The 17,770-nt window shown below is 42.4% G+C and overlaps 1 protein-coding gene across 5 annotated transcripts in view; it reads left to right on the forward strand.

The window, feature by feature from the left end:
* Positions 1-17,770, forward strand: part of ATP2B1 (ATPase plasma membrane Ca2+ transporting 1) — a 552,666-nt gene that overhangs the window by 458,884 nt on the left and 76,012 nt on the right. For all 5 annotated transcript variants that reach the window (XM_078674265.1, XM_078674263.1, XM_078674267.1 and 2 more), the window contains exon 18: positions 12,458-12,669. In XM_078674265.1, coding sequence (XP_078530391.1) covers positions 12,458-12,669 — 212 coding nt within the window. The remainder of the gene's footprint in view (positions 1-12,457; positions 12,670-17,770) is intronic.

Below are 17,770 nucleotides of genomic sequence, written 5' to 3' on the forward strand. Positions count from 1 at the left end.
ACTCCTTAACTGTGTGTTCCCTCTTACGCCTCTTGGAGCTCCAGGTAGGTACCTGAGAGTCATGCTAGGCTGCTATGCGGACAACACCGCTTGCAGTCTGCTGGCATCTGCTGTTGAGGCTTTCTAACCGTGATTCTTAATTTGGCCATGACATTCTCTGGTACGTGTTTGAGTCTTCCTGTGGAATCAATCCACATGTTCAGAATACGAGTGAGCTTCAATGGAGCCCCTAGATCTGGCCTTGCTGGGCCCGCGCCACAGGTGAATGAATGCAGGCGACCCTGCCCTTGATAAGGAGCGAACAGCCGCATTCTTCTAGGCGTACTTTAGTGCAGTGAACGTTTATAGAATGTTTTCATGTTTTCACTTGTACATCAGTGAGTCGTAGTACCCTGATGTTCTAATCTTGACTGATATCTTTCATAAACTTGTATCAATTAAGTCATAAAAGTAAGACATAAAATCACATTTTCCAATGATTAAAAAATGTGCATTAAGAAGATTATTCAATAAATATTTTTTTTTAAAGAATTAAACACCAAGGGACAATTGCCGAATATCACATAGCTAAAAACACATCCTTAAAATGTATAAAACTCATCAATTATGTGGGTCAGATGCTGTATTGCAAGGCTCATGTCCCAGCTACATCCCAACATTTACAGTGCAAATAAACAGGTTAGATAATATTCCCAATCTATTTTCATAGTGCTCTTGCCCGAATTATCCATGCCCATTTTAAAAATGTTGCCACTGCTATGGCAATTGGGGGATTGGGGTCTGTACACAAGATTCTTAACGCCTCCTCATGTCTGCGGATACCGATTAGTTTGCATATTGGTATAATCCACACCTCTCTAGGGGCCACATAGAGGGGACAGAAAAAAAGGAGGTGGCTTATCGTCTCTTGTTCTTCCCTACACCTAGGGCATTTGTCATGATAGTTTTCGCCTACCCAATTAGCTGTGAATGACCTTGTTGGAAGGGAGCCTACTCTAATTTGAAAATAGAGTTTACGGTCAAACTACTTTTCAATGGCATCCCAATACGATTCCAGCTTAGGGTAGCCCTTGAAATCAAGGAAGCTACCTGTAAGGTGCAGGGAGAGGCCCTTCATTCTTGCATTTAATGTAACCATCTCCCAATATTTTATCTTCAGAACTTTTTTAGAGGGAAAAAAAGCATTTACCAGGTCATCCCAAAGTTCCCTCATCCCCAGGCTAATTAGCAGAGACTTTATAGACTTTAGCCAATGTATTTTTTGTGAGGAATCTTTCGCTATTATTTCTTTTAGGCCCTCTGCATAATGCTGAAGCTCTTCTGTGGTCCATATCCTACGCCAGTACAAGAGCGGGCATAGGAAAGCAAGTTCTTGGACAGATTTCTTCCCAAGGTCCCACATTAAAGGTAACAGCGGGGTACTTGCCGGGACACTAGTCGCTTTTCTTAGAAATTCGTTTTCTGCTAGTGTCAGACTCCCCAATTTTTCAAAACCCCATAGTTCAGCTCTGTAAAGAGCCGAACTAAGCACCTTCATCGCATATATTTCTAGCAGTGGGCTAATGAGTTTTGATTCAGAAGACTTGAACGTTTTAAGAAGGATTCCTGCCTGCTGGCGATGCTTAAGGACTGCTAGTTCTAGTTGGCTAGTCCATCCCAGATCTTTCTGAAGGGTAACCCCCAGGTAGGTAAAAGCTTCAACCTGCTCAAGCGGGGAGTTGTTCATGTATATCCTCCTTCTATAGGGTTTGGTACACCCAGTAAATTTACGGTCAGTAAGGACCATATACTTGGTTTTGGCTATATTTATTTCCAAACCCCGTTCTAGGCAAAAGTCCTCAAAGCGCTTAAGAGCACGCTGAAGGCCACTGGGAGTTTTTGAAATTATTAAGGTGTCGTCCGCAAACATGAGGATCAAGATATCTGAAATGAATGTTGGTGCATACTGAGACATCTCTCGGAATTCAATTTTCAACTGAGATGTGATATCAGCAACATTTTTGTCTTAAAAAACCTGATAATCTCATAACGAACTCTGGGCCCATTTGCCACGGGTAGTATCTGCGTGGAAATAAATGTGGCTCAATATGCATTTATTGGACCAGTGCAAAGGTAAAGTCGTACGTCCCCCTCCACCCCCCTCCCCCCCTCACCCCCCCCCCCCCCTCGACAGCTGCATCTGCAGGATATAAATAATACCTAGATGGTCACGGTTCCGTACTCTGGATCTGTTCCAAGAGGAATTGTGCTCTGAATTGGTTTAATTAACTAGGTGTATTACTAATGCCTTGAAAGAATTGCATGTCTTAAAATATACATGCAGATGCTCAGAGACAAATGTTATTTATCACCATTGTTGAGCGAGGGGAGGGGCAGAAGGACCCCCTCATTGGCCTTGGCTCTGGTGAGTAATGGCCGCTCTCCACACTCGGCAGTGGTAATAAATAGTATATTGCACCCCGCCCCTCTGTGCGACATGGGAGTGAGAATACATGTCACCACTAACGGGTTACTGAGAGCCACCGTACAGATAAACGCGCATTCACACACCTAACACTGCAGTACAGAGGTCCGATCCCATATTATTGCCGCAGTAATAAGAAATTGACGTGTGAAAAGCGCGGTTTCACTGCTTCAGCCTGCATAGAACAATGATTTGATTTGACACACAAACAACTATTCCAGTCGTCACGTGATGCCTTGAATATGATCTTGCATTACTCACTGCACGAATGTACACACGCACAACTTCATTTCATTTGAATTGGTTTTTCAAAAACGAAACGTGATAGAAGGCCTTGGCATTATGCAGATGCTCAAAATGCGATGTCTTACTTTATTTAACTTTGTCGTGGCAAGGACATCATGACCTACTCTAAGAATCGCCTCCAGAGCATGGCATCTTCCCACGCGCAATACAAAACGATACGAAAATGCAGATTTTGTAGGCAACTCATGCATTGTGTTGACAAAAAACATTACGTTTAAACATTGCTTACGTTGGTCTGCCATCTACTGGACAAATACATTAGTAATCATGCCTTTGAATTCTCAGTTAAAAAATAATTCACTCATTCGGCATATAGGAAGATAGGAAAATGATGTGCTTCTAATGTGCCCTTGCCAGTTGCTGGGTATAAACATTTATATTCGTTTTTGAATATTTGAGGCCCGAGCAGTTTCCTTCCTTTTATATAATGTGGGTTACACTAGTGCTCCAGCAACCGTGGACTGCCTTTCACTGATATCGGTGTATTTCTGAAAGGACTAGGTGATGGAAGTACCAACTTCTGTAGGTACCTTCGGATAAGATCGACAAAATGACTTGGCTCCGAGATCTTCAACAAACACAAATAAAGTGCATATCCCAAGGGAGCACCTACAATCAAGATGTTGCTTAGCAACCTATTCCCCATACTCTTCAGGTTTCTGGTTGATGGTGATAATCTAAATATGCTTCCAGGCTTTACTTAAAATTAACGGACACCTTAAACGTTTGAGTCTTTCCCCCCATAAATTACCGAACTGGCCCAGCATTGCTGCCTTTGGTAAGGCGTAGAAAGGACATTGGGTCGCCCGAAGGTGATGGCCATTTTAAAAGTCAAAAGCAAGAAACTTTACCTTATGGCCGTAACGTTTAAGTAATGCAGCAACTCTTGTAGTCAAATTGGACTTGTTCACTTCTTGGCACTTGGCCAGTTGATTCTCAGTCTGGCTTTTGTGCTTTTAAACGTGCTGCCTCATGACAAAACTATCTTTGGCAATTTTAGGATCCACAAACATCTTCCAGTGGCTTTTCCCTAAAAAGGAGACATCACAGCTTTAACCTTGCTGTTCAATAAAAACTTGCATGTACTTCACCTCGTGATGTGCCTGCGACCGTCCTCCACCTTGGAAGCTTGTGTTTGCCACTCTTTGCTAAGGGTCCCAGTATTCCAGCATTGCACCAATTCTGTTATTTCTTTCTAAACAATCGAACGAGGCACACGGAGCTGCCACATCTCCAAAGCTACTGCTGTCATCGTACACGATTTTTCAATCCAAGATATATGATGGATATTAGATAAGTAAACTTTACTTTAAGCAACACTATTTAAGCAAAGCTTTCTCTTTTACTCTGGCAATTCTAGGTACCTCTACGGCTTCCAGCCTCTACTAAACATCTGTCTCTAAAGAGAGCTGCATATGTACTTTTTCAAGCATTATTCAAACCCAACGGAAAAACCTGCAAAGAAAGTATGCAACACCGAACAAGAACATCCATGTAAATATATAACAAAATCAATGATTCATAATTTTGTATGTGCATTACAAACGTATTATACATATTAACTTTTTCATTATTTTTATAAACAATGGCAGAACAAGATGCATCGCATCACAGAAACACAAGCAATTATCTCACACGTGCTATTCTTACAAGCAAGAAAGTAGAACATTGTAAACTGTACATCTCAGACTTTCTTAGCTGCTTTTTGGAACTTCCTGGTACAGTGCCAGAAAAAGGTGAGCAGATCTTATGGGAGATTTGAGGTAGAGCAGAGCCTCAGTTATTTTAGGATCATCTCCCAGTGTAGATTCCGTTCTCTGTGCAGACTGCACCACATCAGAACCAGGCTGGAAAAGGAGGAATCCCCGCCTGCCAGATACAAATCCAACCTCTGCCTAAATTTTTGACCGTCAGCAGCTGATTCTAAGAGTTTGTTCCTCGGTGATATTTGGGTAAACCCTGCTGAGAGTGAGCGTCTCAGTTGAAATTCTAAGACCACTCTCTAGGTAATCTTTACAAATGTTATATATGTTATGGAAAGTCATGATTTGGGGAATGATATGCTCGCCTCAGCTTGATTAGGGAGTGCCCAGACGTCCATGTACAGTTGAGTGAGCTGCACTCGTGCGGAGTGACTGCAAGGATGTCATTTAGCATGTTAGTAACTTTGGTCAAGTAAGGCCAATGCAAGGCAGCTTACTTGACCTTTCTGTGAAAAACTTGTGCTTGTTACACTAAAAACCAACTCAGGCTTGTTAGGAAACGGAGGATCATGCTCTGGCTGTTAAGTATAGCGACTGTGCAACCTTGGAGAGCCTCTTACGTCTGTAGTCTTGTATATGAAGTTAAAATGTTGAAGATCAGCTTAGATTGCTCCAGCTCGACAGCCATACCTCCTGTGCTTGTGCAAGTGAAGTAGGGTGTGCAGGGAATGGGGGACTGGGAAGATCCCAGTCTGCATCAAGTCTGGGTGTTGAAGGGCGAAGAGGATTTGTGGTGCCATGACATTCCCCGTCAGTATGTTGTCTAGGAGGCGTGTGGCATACAGCTGTACCTGTGTGTGAAGGATTGATAATGGCAGCACAGGTTTCCTGACACCCTCGAGGTGTAGTACGGTGCACATTTTGGCTCTACGTGGCATACTAGGACAACCTTAAGGTAATGGGCTTTCTTGTAAACCTTCTGCCGCCATGCGCATAATGATGGCCATTCTTAGCCATATTATGGCAATCCTCGCAAAATAGTGCCTATCCTTGACCTATTCTGGGTGTTGACAGAATTATAACTCTCCATTTCGTAATGGTGGCATTCTCAAAGTGCTAACATAACCTCTGCTTTTTGTAACTATGATTGACCTAAATGCAACTTGCAGCTTGTGTTTCACCAGACGAAAAGTACATTTATAAAAAACTGGCAAGCTGACGTTTCAACGGTTTGTAGAATTGTATGTGAAGCTGATATTTCAGTGATAATGTGTACAACTTTCAGGAGATTTATTGCTGAATTTGCTTGTTTGGTATCACTTACTGCTCTATAGATGATCCATGACTTGTGACGAGATATTTCATCATCTATATGAACTTACTATAATGCCAATTAGGCTGGCTTGGGCATGTATGAGTGATGTCATCTTGTTTACTTTCGGATCCTGTAGGCTCTATGTAATTGAGCAGTAGCATTGGTGTATGAACTCGTGTCTCTAGTACTACTATCAATGGTATTTGATTGTGAAAGTTTTATGATTTTTCCACTCAGCCCTTTCTATGCATATTCTTAAACTCTACTAAGAAGAGGTGGTATGGAAACAAAGTGGATAAAAATGCTACACCTGATTAATGGCGTAGCACCTAAAATAGTGTAATTAGATTTTTCCTTTAAATGCCTAATACATACCTGTCAGTTGTGAGTTTTTCAGGAAATTAAAAATACATGGTTTTCCGTCATGCTGTGAAACATTCGGATAAGGAGTGTAAGGCTGGCCTGCCATACCGCAATACCATGTGATTTGAAAAACATGCTGTTGGGGTGTGGCTTAGCCAGCATTGAGTGAGCTGTATCTCCTCGAGGCTCCAGACCCCTGCTGGCCTTTTGAGCACTATTCAGCACCAAGAGGGAGATTGCAAGGGACCAGCATGCATATAAAGCCGATGTCATCCCCGGAAACCATAGAGGAGCGATCCACTTTGGGCAGGGAGCCCCCGCGCCGCCTTTAATCCTCGACCGCGCCTTATGGAGCTGGAGCCTCCATCTCTGTCTCCCTAGAAGCCAAAGCGATGGTGCAGGCTCGAGGCCATGGAAGCTCTCTACACCTGTCCTGGAAGACTGACACTGCAACACCAGGGAGCCTAATTTTTCATAGCCCCAAACGGCTCCGGAGCACCAGCGAATCATGCCATGGCTCACCAGACGCAACCGCAGAGCCACCATCATCTGAAGCAAGACACTGTGGCCTGAGAGAATAGAGCCCACAGTGCAGCACTCTGCATTGGGACGATCAGCGCTGAGAAAACATATACTGTCGTCCTCTGGGGTGCCTGGGTCCTATCTGTGACTACGGGGTATCCTACACAAACGAAAGGAAACATGAAGGCCCACCTCGGAATTTCAGCAGAGATAGTATGGAGGCTCTGCAGTGGCACCTTCCAACACTCTGATATTGCACCTTGTCACTGGGCATAGGCCACATCTAAGATGGTTGGGGTCGCGATCATGTGTAAGGCCAAGCTGCAATCCAAGGTGCTGAAGCTGGTGTGAGACAACAGCTGCTTCTTGAAATTTACAGTTCAGTATGGAGCCCGATACCTTACCCTTTTGAACATCTATGCTCACAAGCAACCAAGCGCAGGACATATACCTCGGGAACCTACTACAGTACCCGGTGACACATAAGAGGGAGAACTGGTGGTGGGGGGTGACTTTAATCTAGAATGGGACCCTGAACTCGATTGCAGTGCCGCTTCTTTTCAATGTACTGGGGCAATGTCCACCACTCTTAAGATCTTACTCACATGGGCTTAGTGAATGCATGGCGCTGTAGACACCCTGACACCCGAGATTATTCCTTTTACTCCCATGTCCACACCACCTACTCCCACATAGATTATTTCTCACCCATTCATTACTATGGGATCTGGCCACCCCCAGCTTTCAGATATATCCATCTCGACCATGCCCACTTGGACTAGGGCTGTGGGCCCAAATTGAAATTGCTCACGATGGTGCCTCCCCCCTATTTGCATAGAGGCCCTTTTGATAATGCCAAGATCCAGAAAGAGATTATAGTTTTTGGTTCAAACACCAATTCAGAGACCTCCGGGCATATACTTTGGAATGTCTTCAAAGCTACCATCATGGGAATTATATCTTCTATAGCCATTGATCATGCACTGGGAGCTGGACTGGCTAAGATGGGCCTGGCTACTACAATTAAGACGCTGGAAAAGCTTGATCAGTCTGCCCCATAGAAACGCAACAAAAAACAGTTGGCCCCGCTGAGAGGCCAACTGAAGGGACATCGAGACAAAAAGGCTGAACTGTCCTTGCTTGCCCTGAAAGAGATACTATGAGCGAGGGGACAAAGTGACTTGCTTGTAAACTTCGACAACCATATGCATGCACGCATATATAGCCAAGATTGAAGTTGGGGAAGGGGTCTGGGTCCAAAATGAACGAGCAAAACGAGAACAATTTCATGGCTTTTATCAGTCTCTCTACAAAGGGGAGGATACCTCCCAGAACAACATAGACTCCTACCTATATGACTGCCCTTGGGAGCCACTTGATCCCCAACACTCTGAACTTTTGGAAACTCCCTTTACCTTGGCTGAGTTCCACCAAGCCCTAAAGGAGCTACCTGTGGGCAAAACTCCTGGCCCAGCTGGTCTCCCTGTGGCTTTCTACTGCAAATTCCTCCCCCAAAGTTAGAAACATATGTTGACACTTTATAACAATTGCACAGCAGACTAGCGCCTTACAGCTACCATGGCAGCAGCGGAGATGGTACTTATCCCCAAACCTGGTAAAGACCCCTCCCTTCGTGCCTCCTTTTGCCCAATTGCAATTTCAAACAAGGAGACCAAGATCTACACAAAAGTTCTGGCAAATCGACTGGAGCCATACCTCCCTGGCTTCATACGCCATCACCAGGGAGCAGGCATTTGTGGCATCTCACACCTGGTTGAAAATCTCATCTCCACAACATTCGCTCCTACCTCCTTACACTAGTACCTCCTTCATAAGAGCTGCCCTCTGAAAGATCTGTACCAGCCAAAGTATGATATGTAAGATAATGACATTCTACGCTTCTCCAACAGCTAAAAGGTTCGTTAGTGGCCATACCTCACAGCCAATTCATTTGGCAGGGGGCACAAGGCAGGGGCTGCCCACTCTCACCATTGCTCGTTGCCTTAGATGTAGAGCCATTAGAAATCTCCATTCACCAAAGTGAGGCCATTGCGAGCATTCCCTTTAGTGGATGTCATCATAAGATTGCCCTGTTTGCAGACTGCCTCATGCTCACCCTCACCTACCATGCGACTTCCCTCCCGACCTTTGTGAATGTCTTAACAGTTTTCGAAAGGGTTTCCGGCTTCAAAATGAACATAGCTAAAACTCAGGCCCTGAACTTTACAATCCCCAACCTGGACCCTCCTGATTTGCAGTCTCTCACTCCCTTTCAATGTGCCCCGCAATCTATAAAACATCTAGGGTTAAACTTAACCCCTCCATAACATCTTGTACACATGCTAACTGACCAGAATATTTGAAATCTGTTCTGGAGGTACTCCGCAGATGGAAGCCACTACAGATGTCCTGGCTGGGCCACCTTCAAGCTTTCAAAATGTCCATCCTCCTGAAATCCTCCATCTATTCCAAACTCTGCCTACTCCATCCCCCCAAAATGATATTCTTTGCCTTAAACGGGGCATTTGCACCTTCATCTGCAGAGGGAAATGCCCCAGATTCTCAAATACAGTATTGATAATACCTAGAGACCGGGGGCGGGCGGGCTTTACTTGCCCCAACCTCCTCGATTATTACTGGGTGGCCCATATGCGCTGCATCTCGAAATGGCGAAAAGCACTGGCTCCATACAAACCGAGCGGTGGCCTGCTGGCCCCTTTGGGACATGGCATGGCTTCCCAAATATGCAAGACAATGGAGTGCATACATAGCTGCTCCCACCAAAACGGTCCTCGATATCTGGGATAAGACTGCGCTCAAACTGGGCCTTACCGCCTTCCTTCCCCCTGCACTCTGCTTGCCCATAATCCAGACTTCACGCCAACTCTACAGGCACATTCCTTTTCTAGCTGGGGAGAGGGACATTGCCGCACCTCCGGTATCTATTTGAGGGGAAGACTATTAAGACTTTTGAGCAAGGCAAACAGGACTTTCATATTCATGTGTCGCCCAGATTAAAATATCAACTGTGCCACAGGGCATTCCACCCTTCCAATGTCCAGAGGGTGACACATCAGTACACCCCCTTTGAGACTCTTGTTGGGTCATTTGAGGAAACAAAAAGACTTATATGCTGCACTTACTAGGTACTCAAGTATTCAGCCCATGTACCCTACACACACACCAATCACAGTGACATACCAACACCACCAAAGGCATTTCCCAGAAACAATAGGACAGTTATGGCGTAAAATTCCTAAGATTTATTGAAGTATACCCCAGTGTGGGACAGGGTACAAATTAATGACGAGTTGGTACTATACCCCTACGTACCTTCGCTCTATCTACCCTACTAGCTCAATTTTGACGCTGCACTTGGCACCTGGAGACTTTCTATTCAAATGATGGGCCTGCTTTCTCATAGTTTTGTAAATTTTACAGGAGTGTAACCCATAAACCAGTTCAGGACTGGGTATATACGATGCATAAAAAAACAGTGTCCTGATTGGTAAGAATGTATGGACAATTAGTTACGCATGCAAACAGCATTACTAGCAAGGGAACGAAGGAGAAACCACATTGATTCAACATAGATAGTTAATCATCTTTATATTATCACAAAAGTCATGGTCATAGAAAATACAGTTAAGGCAGCACTGTATAAAATAAATTTAAGACAACCAAAAAACACTTGGTGCTTGTAAGTGAATATAGTGAAGGTGGCGGCGCAAGTGAAATAAGTGAACAGCAAGGACGGCGCACTGTGACAAAGTGCAAATTATTTACAGTGAGTGGCTCTAGGATAGGTGACAACGTGGTATCACACTACAGAAAAAATTTTGGATTCGTTGTTGAGCCACAGGAATGGAGTACGCCAGTTAATACGCTGTTAGGTCGACGGCGTTTCGATCTCAGTAAATTTGGATCGTCATCAGGACTAGGTTGTCTGAATCAGGGAGTGCTTGGTATTTTCGTATGTGGGGAGCTCATACATGGTTATGGCTGTCCCATCCTTTGGTAGGGGACCTAGTGGATCGCCCTAGTTCTCCGAGGTGGCCTGAAGGCACTGGTCTGTTCAATCCTTGGGGCGGCCGTCCGTGATCAGCCGTGATAAGGGCACTTCTGAAAGAATCAGCGTGCCGTCTCAAGAATCAATCTCGAACGTTTTTTATGCATTCTCATAGTGACATACTGGAAGGAAGTTCTTGGTCACATTAAAAGGGTTATAGGCTTCCATTTCCCAAATACCTACAGTACAGTGATTCTCGGCATCCGTCACCTGGTGTTTGAAGCGATGACACAAATTGATTGGCACTTAATAAGCCACATGTTAGGTGCAGCCAAACAACTTATTGCCCTTCACTAGAATAAACCCACAGCACCTCTAATTGCCCAATAGTTTACATGCCTTTGGCGTGTCCTGGCCATGGAGCTGCTGTCCCAAAAGGTAGCTCACACAGACGATAAGTTCACCCACATCTGGCAAATCATGATAAACTGCTTTACTCGGCTTGAACACTGGTGTTTTACACCGCCCAGACTCAAAGCTCTTGAATTACTTGACTAGTGCACTCCCTGGCTATAGTGACTACACCTACAGGAGGTGACACTCTGTACTTACTTCATTCACCCCTCTCGAGTCTCCTGGATTCATCTCCTGGCCTTCTTATGACCATCTTCCTCCCCGGAGCGGTGTCCTCATCCAAAGGCTTCTCGTCGACCTTCGATGCTTTGTTCCGCTTATTTCTGCTTATGCTCTTGTGTTATTTGCAAGGGTGTGTGTCGATCCTGCACTTGCTCGGCGCCTCTGTCGGTCTTTTTCAGTCGGGCCTTGTTTCCTGTTTGTTTACAATTTACGACTGTTTAGCTCATGCTGATACTACAATAGACTACAAGTGTTTAATATCCTCGTATGCTATTGAAAGCTGTATTTCATGTTATCTTGCTTTGAAAAAACTTGCCAGTGAAAAGGTTTCTAGTAAAAAAAGAAAAATGTGCTCTTAATTTGGGGGAAACGATTGCTGTCTATTAATTTTATTTTACTCTTTGCTATTTGAATTTTAAAATGCAGAGTAAGTCAAAACAACATTTTATTATCACTCCTATAAATTGTTGAAAACAAACTTGCAAGGCATTGACGTGGTCCACAGCCTCTAAATGCAGTGAAAGTGCATCTCCTGTTGTAACCGTTTACAATGGACTGTCTGAATTTTAAACCCTTCATTGTATGTATTTACTTAAAATGTGTCCTCTTGACTAATTTGAAAAGTAGTTGAGACTGGTGACTTACATCTGACTCAATGTGCCTTTCATTTTTACTTCCTAATGTAAGAAGCGGATGGAGATTCTGGTGCAGTCAATTGTAGATGAGAATTGTGTGTGGTAAAATCTGAAAACAGTAGTTTTTGATTCTAGAGTGAGATATATATCTTGTATTATGTTTTATTTGAAAGATGTACATAAACAGAATTACTAACAGTTGTTTGTGTTGGTTTAATTAACCTGGGTTCTAGGGGTATGTGGTCATAAGAAGCATTGGTGAATTTGAATGGAGTCAGTTACTGATATGTGCTCCTTTTATTGGCAGTATACCTCATGATAAAGAAAAGAAATAAAACATGTAGAGCAGCAGCTGAACTACCATAGAAAACAAAGAAAGTTGATCTTGAACATTTTGTTTACACAGACTTGTAGTGGCAGACTTGTACATCATAATGGTGATCTTTATAAGAAATATAAATGCAAATGTCAAGGATTAACAAACTGTTGCTTTTGAACCTACAGGAGAGAAACTTTTTGATATCGACAGTGGACGGAATGCGCCACTACACGCCCCGCCTTCTCAACATTACACTATAGTATTTAATACGTTTGTGATGATGCAGCTCTTCAACGAAATCAATGCTCGAAAGATCCATGGAGAAAGAAATGTCTTTGAGGGGATCTTCAATAATATCATCTTTTGTAGCATTGTGCTAGGCACGTTTATTATACAGGTAAGCAGCTTATTTAAAACTATTATGCGGAAGCATTCCGGTCGTGTTTTATTAATTGCTTGCATTAACTCAAAAGGTTTTTCATAGTTTGAGCTCTAGCAAAACGTATATTTTTGAACATCAAGTTAATTACCATCCGTCATATTTACGTGTAGCGTTGAGTAGGGCCTTTGGTCTGCCCTCTCTATTCATTGATCCGTTCTCGTATCATTCACGTTTTGCTCCCGCCCACCACACCATATGGCATGGGTCAGACCACCTTATCATTTGGCTTTTTTAGGGTGAGTGATGACATGATGCATATGGACAAATGCTTTAAAGTTACATATTGAGCCAGGGCGTGTCATCTAGTATGGGATTTATTTTTCCAATATTTTTTTTTTATTCGTTTAACTCTTGCAAGGGCCTTGCAGCAGTTCACACTGCTCACCAGCCCATCATTGTTGCTTTCGATGCCATATATCTTGCACAGGTAGCTCTGTTGCAGCCAACTTTGAATCTTGTTTCCGATTCTTTATTAATTAAAGTATTACCAAACCAATCAAGGAACTCACACTTCTTCACAGACCTGATTGTGGCCAAGGACTGGGCAGGCATGGGCAGCAGAGATTCACCTGATAGTGACCAAGCTAAGAGGTACAGATGAAACAGAAACTGCATCAGCCACAGGATACACACCCCTCACAAATGGAGGAAAAAACAAGCTTCAACCAAATGCAAGGAAACAATTGCGCAGGTCGCTCCATGGCACCCATTACCTCAGATGACACCACAGACTCTTTCTGTTGAGACACAGTAACACTGGAATCTGAAGCAGCGAATGAAGATGCTTAGTGGGATAGTGGACCACCTCCACATGCCACCCACATAACTCCAGAATGCCTAATATTAACTTGGAGATATAGGCTATTCCATTTAAATATAGGCATGTGGTTGCTTGTGTTTGTGTGACGTGGGCGACTTGCTAGGGACGAGATGGAACTTTAGAAGCCAATCAGTAGTGGAAGGGAAGGGGGAGAATAGATGCTTTAGTGTAAAATGAGTTTGAATGTATGATGTGTAAGACACACGGACCACAAACCCATAACATTCATAAATCATTCCTTCAATATCAGTTATAAAAATACTTGTTTGGGTTAAGCTTGGACAATTTTACACTTTGGGTGGAGTGCGGGGGCAAGAGATTAGTTATTGTTTCTTTTCCTGTAGTTGTTGATTGTACATTTCTTTTTTTATTTTATTTTTTGTTTACAGAGGTGCATAAAAATGCATTACATGCACTATAAACATCTCATTGATCATAACAATTGCTGGTATAATAAATAGTAAAAGCGCAACCAATAAGAAGGCACAGAGGTAAAAAGCTGAATATCGTCATACAAATATTGCTCGTATATTTTAAAGACCCAATTATACAATTTTTAGCTTCAGGAGCCAAAAAGGTGATTCCCCAGTTTACCAAATTGTTTTAATCGGCCCGCCCTCTCTGCAAATACCCTCTTTCTTCCCATTACTCTCTGCATTTTCCTGAGCCAGTCAGCAAAACATGGGATTGCTTTGGCCCTTCAGTTTTTTAAACGTCATTAACTTCATAAACTTCCCTCAGACATTGAGATAAATATCACTTTCTGATGCCCCCTTGCTACCAATGGTACGTGATGTCCCAATAGCCCGAGGAGAAGATTCTTGGGGATCTCTAGCTGCAATTCCATTTCCAAAGATCTAAATATACTGTTCTAAAAATGATGCATTTTAGTACAATGCCAAATATTATGAGACCAGCTTCTGTTATCAACTGCACTGCACCTAAAACATTTATACAGGTGGGCCATCCTTATTTAATTTAAAAATTGAAGAGCCCGGTAGATTAATCAAGTGGGGGAAAAACAGCATTTTGCAAATATTTGCACCCCTCAGTGTTTTAAAATTCAGTAAATTTGTTCTTTGACAGATATCTCTTTTCAGCGTTATCCCTTCCTCCTTTAGCCATTTTGCAGAGAACTGGCTATAAAGATCTATTTTAATCACATGATCGCAGATACGTGTACCAGACTCCTACTTTACTCTTCTGGGGATTACAATTTACACTTTCTGCTTGCTCCTTCTCTACTAGAATCTTCTTGTCATTTTGGCATTGTTTGTGGTGCTAGTGGAGAAACTATTAATGTGCTGGTTGTCCTGTTACTATAGCATCAAATGTACTTAATTGTACATTCCATTTGTCTTTCCCGGTCTATCTCAATTCGATACAACTCTCTTCTACTCTGCGGTCCAAGTACACTTCCAAGAGCATCTTGGTGCTAGAGCATTCTAAATGTGCAATATGATAGGTTTTCAGGGTAGGTAGAGCCAATCCTCCTTTCCAGTTCCTGTATAAAATGTCTCACAATATCCTCAGGCTGCCTTTACTCCATAGAAATGGCAAAATCATTGAATCAACCATGTAAACAAATCAAGAGTTTTAATGTATAGAGATAAGCTGTGAACTAAAAATTAAATTAGGGGAGAGCTACCCTTCTTTATTCAGGAGAGGCTTGTTGTTCATGTCATATAAACCCACCTATATCTTTTTGGTTGAGTATGTACTCAAGCCCTAAATTCAAACAGCAATTTCACCACCAAACAACTATAGAGGATAACCTATGTCTTGCCCTTATTAACTTTGTATCCGCCTAAAGTGTGGAAGTCCATGCAAATCTCAAACACTCTCTCCTGCTCCGATCTCGCGGGTTCCAATAATATTATATCAACCGCATGTAATTACATTTTGTATATTTGAAACAAAGCCACCTTAATGCCTTCATCTTGTCTTGTAGCCTACCCTGGGGGCTCAATAAAATAGGCAAAAAGAAAAAGCAAGAGGGGAGAGCCGTGCGTGGTTCCCTGTAAACCTTGAAATCAACCGGCTTCATATGCTTTCAAAATTAATTTTGCTTCTGCGTTAGTATACATTCTCCTTATTAATCTCGTGGTCTGAGAATGGCTTTTCAGCATCTAAAAGAAAAATTGTTACTGGTACATGTTTTGTGACAAATGTATCAAGAGCCTCAATTAATGAATTGCTATTAGTGCAGAGCTGCTGCCCTGCAATAAAGCCATTCTAATCTTCATGAATCAGTCTGGGTGCTAATTTATTCAGACAATATGCCAACAGCTTCATTATAATTTTATAATGTCATTAAGAAGTGTAATAGGGTGATAGGAGTTTGGATCTAGGAAATGTTACCTTTATTAGGAAAACACACCACATTGCTCTATTAAGACGGGGGTGACCCACCTTTCAGGAAACAATTAGACACTTTCAACCATAAGGGATAACGATCTGCAAAAGCCTTATAATATTCAGATGGAAACCCATCTGGCCCACTCACTTTACCCCCAGGTTTGCTTTTCACTACTACCTCCAATTCTTGCAGGACAAATGGACTATCCATAAAAATAGTCCTTTTTTTATAAACTAGATATTTTTAAAATGCTCCCAAAAATATTCCTAATCTCAACATCAGAGGGAGTAATAGCATCAGTTTTAGGACATTTAATTATGTTATCGCACTATTTATGCAGTGCTCCGGAGCTTGCCATGCCATGAATCTCCCTGCATACTCTTCATAGATCTGCTAGAGATAAGTAGAATTTTGCACATAATTTTGAGCGTGATAGTGCTCCGGAATTGCCGATTTTTGCCTCCTAGGGAGTCCTATTTTCTTGAGCCTTGTCCCTAAGAAATTTCTAATATTCATGATCAATTTGATTCTCGAGATGGATTTTTTCTTCTTTTAGAGATTTAGACTGGAATGTATCTCTGTAGATCAGGGAAGCTCATGAAGAGGTCTTCATGGCATCACAGACCATAGTCACAGAGGCGGTACCTTTATTCTGCCCTATAAAGTTCTCAACTCTATTTTGCAGGTCCCCTCCCAATTCTCATCTTTTAAATAAACTTTATTAAAAACGCATTTTGGGGTTTAAAGCATTAGCTCACCTCCAAATTTTAAAATCTCTAATGCTAAATGATCTACAAAACCATTTGGTAGCATATCTAGCCTTTTAAACCTACTTGCAGGTTAAGCCAAAAAGAAACAGATACAAGTCGCATTTTTTTTTATATCTGTCCGCAAAAACAAGAAAAGTCCCTTTTAATGGAAAAGCTGTTCTCCATGGGTCAATTAGCTTAAACATTCTGGAAGAATTCTTAAATATTCAAGGTTTTCAGGTTTAGGTTTCTTATTTCTAGTTGTCATATCCAAACCTAGGTTTTGAAGGAAATTTAAATTGCCCCCTCCCCCCCAGATAATTTCACCTTCAATCGACCATAAAGACTGAAAGAGTTTTCTTAATGGACCGGGATAGTCCTCAACAGGAGTGGACACACTTACTAGCGTTAGCTGGAGAGAGTCTATCGAAAAATTCAACCAACAGCATCGGCCCTCTGAGTCGGTCTGTCATATCTGAATTGTAAAACCTCTATGGGCTGCTAGACAGTGGGAAAACACTTAAGCTTTAAACATGCTAAACTTATTCAATTTACCAGAAGGAATACGAGTCTTTTGCAAATGATCTATTCAGCCTATTATTCAGCCAGTTAGCATTAAAAGAAAATACTTTAAATCTAGGATGAGTCATTTCATTCTGTATAAAACTGCTTGTACAATTAAAGTGCTAAGTGAAGGGCATCCTTGCAAATCAGCAATATAGGGCAAAAGTAATCTTTTCCAAAGTCAATACATTATAAAGTGCATTACATATAAAGAAAATCAACCCACCTTAAAGTGCTGTGGATATTCCTATTCACATGTGCCCGTCTCAGTCTGATCCCACCTAGTACCATGTCAGCCTAAAATCCTGAGCAAAACTGCATTTCCTGCACCTCCTTATTTTCTGCTGCAATTCCCCTCGCCTCACCCCTCTCACTCAATCAACTCCTCATTACTGCGAGAGCACCACCCCTCCTCCTACCTCAAACACCTTCCCACACAAACCCTAAGGTGATCAACGCTGTGATATGGTGTCTGTGTTCATTCCGGTTTGAGACCAGCACCCCCCCGCACCCCCACCATATCCATCCATATCACCATCCCCCAAATTGTCATTGCTGATCTTG

The sequence above is a fragment of the Lissotriton helveticus genome, chromosome 1_1, assembly GCF_964261635.1.
Source record: "Lissotriton helveticus chromosome 1_1, aLisHel1.1, whole genome shotgun sequence".
NCBI classification, from domain to species: Eukaryota; Metazoa; Chordata; class Amphibia; order Caudata; family Salamandridae; genus Lissotriton; species Lissotriton helveticus.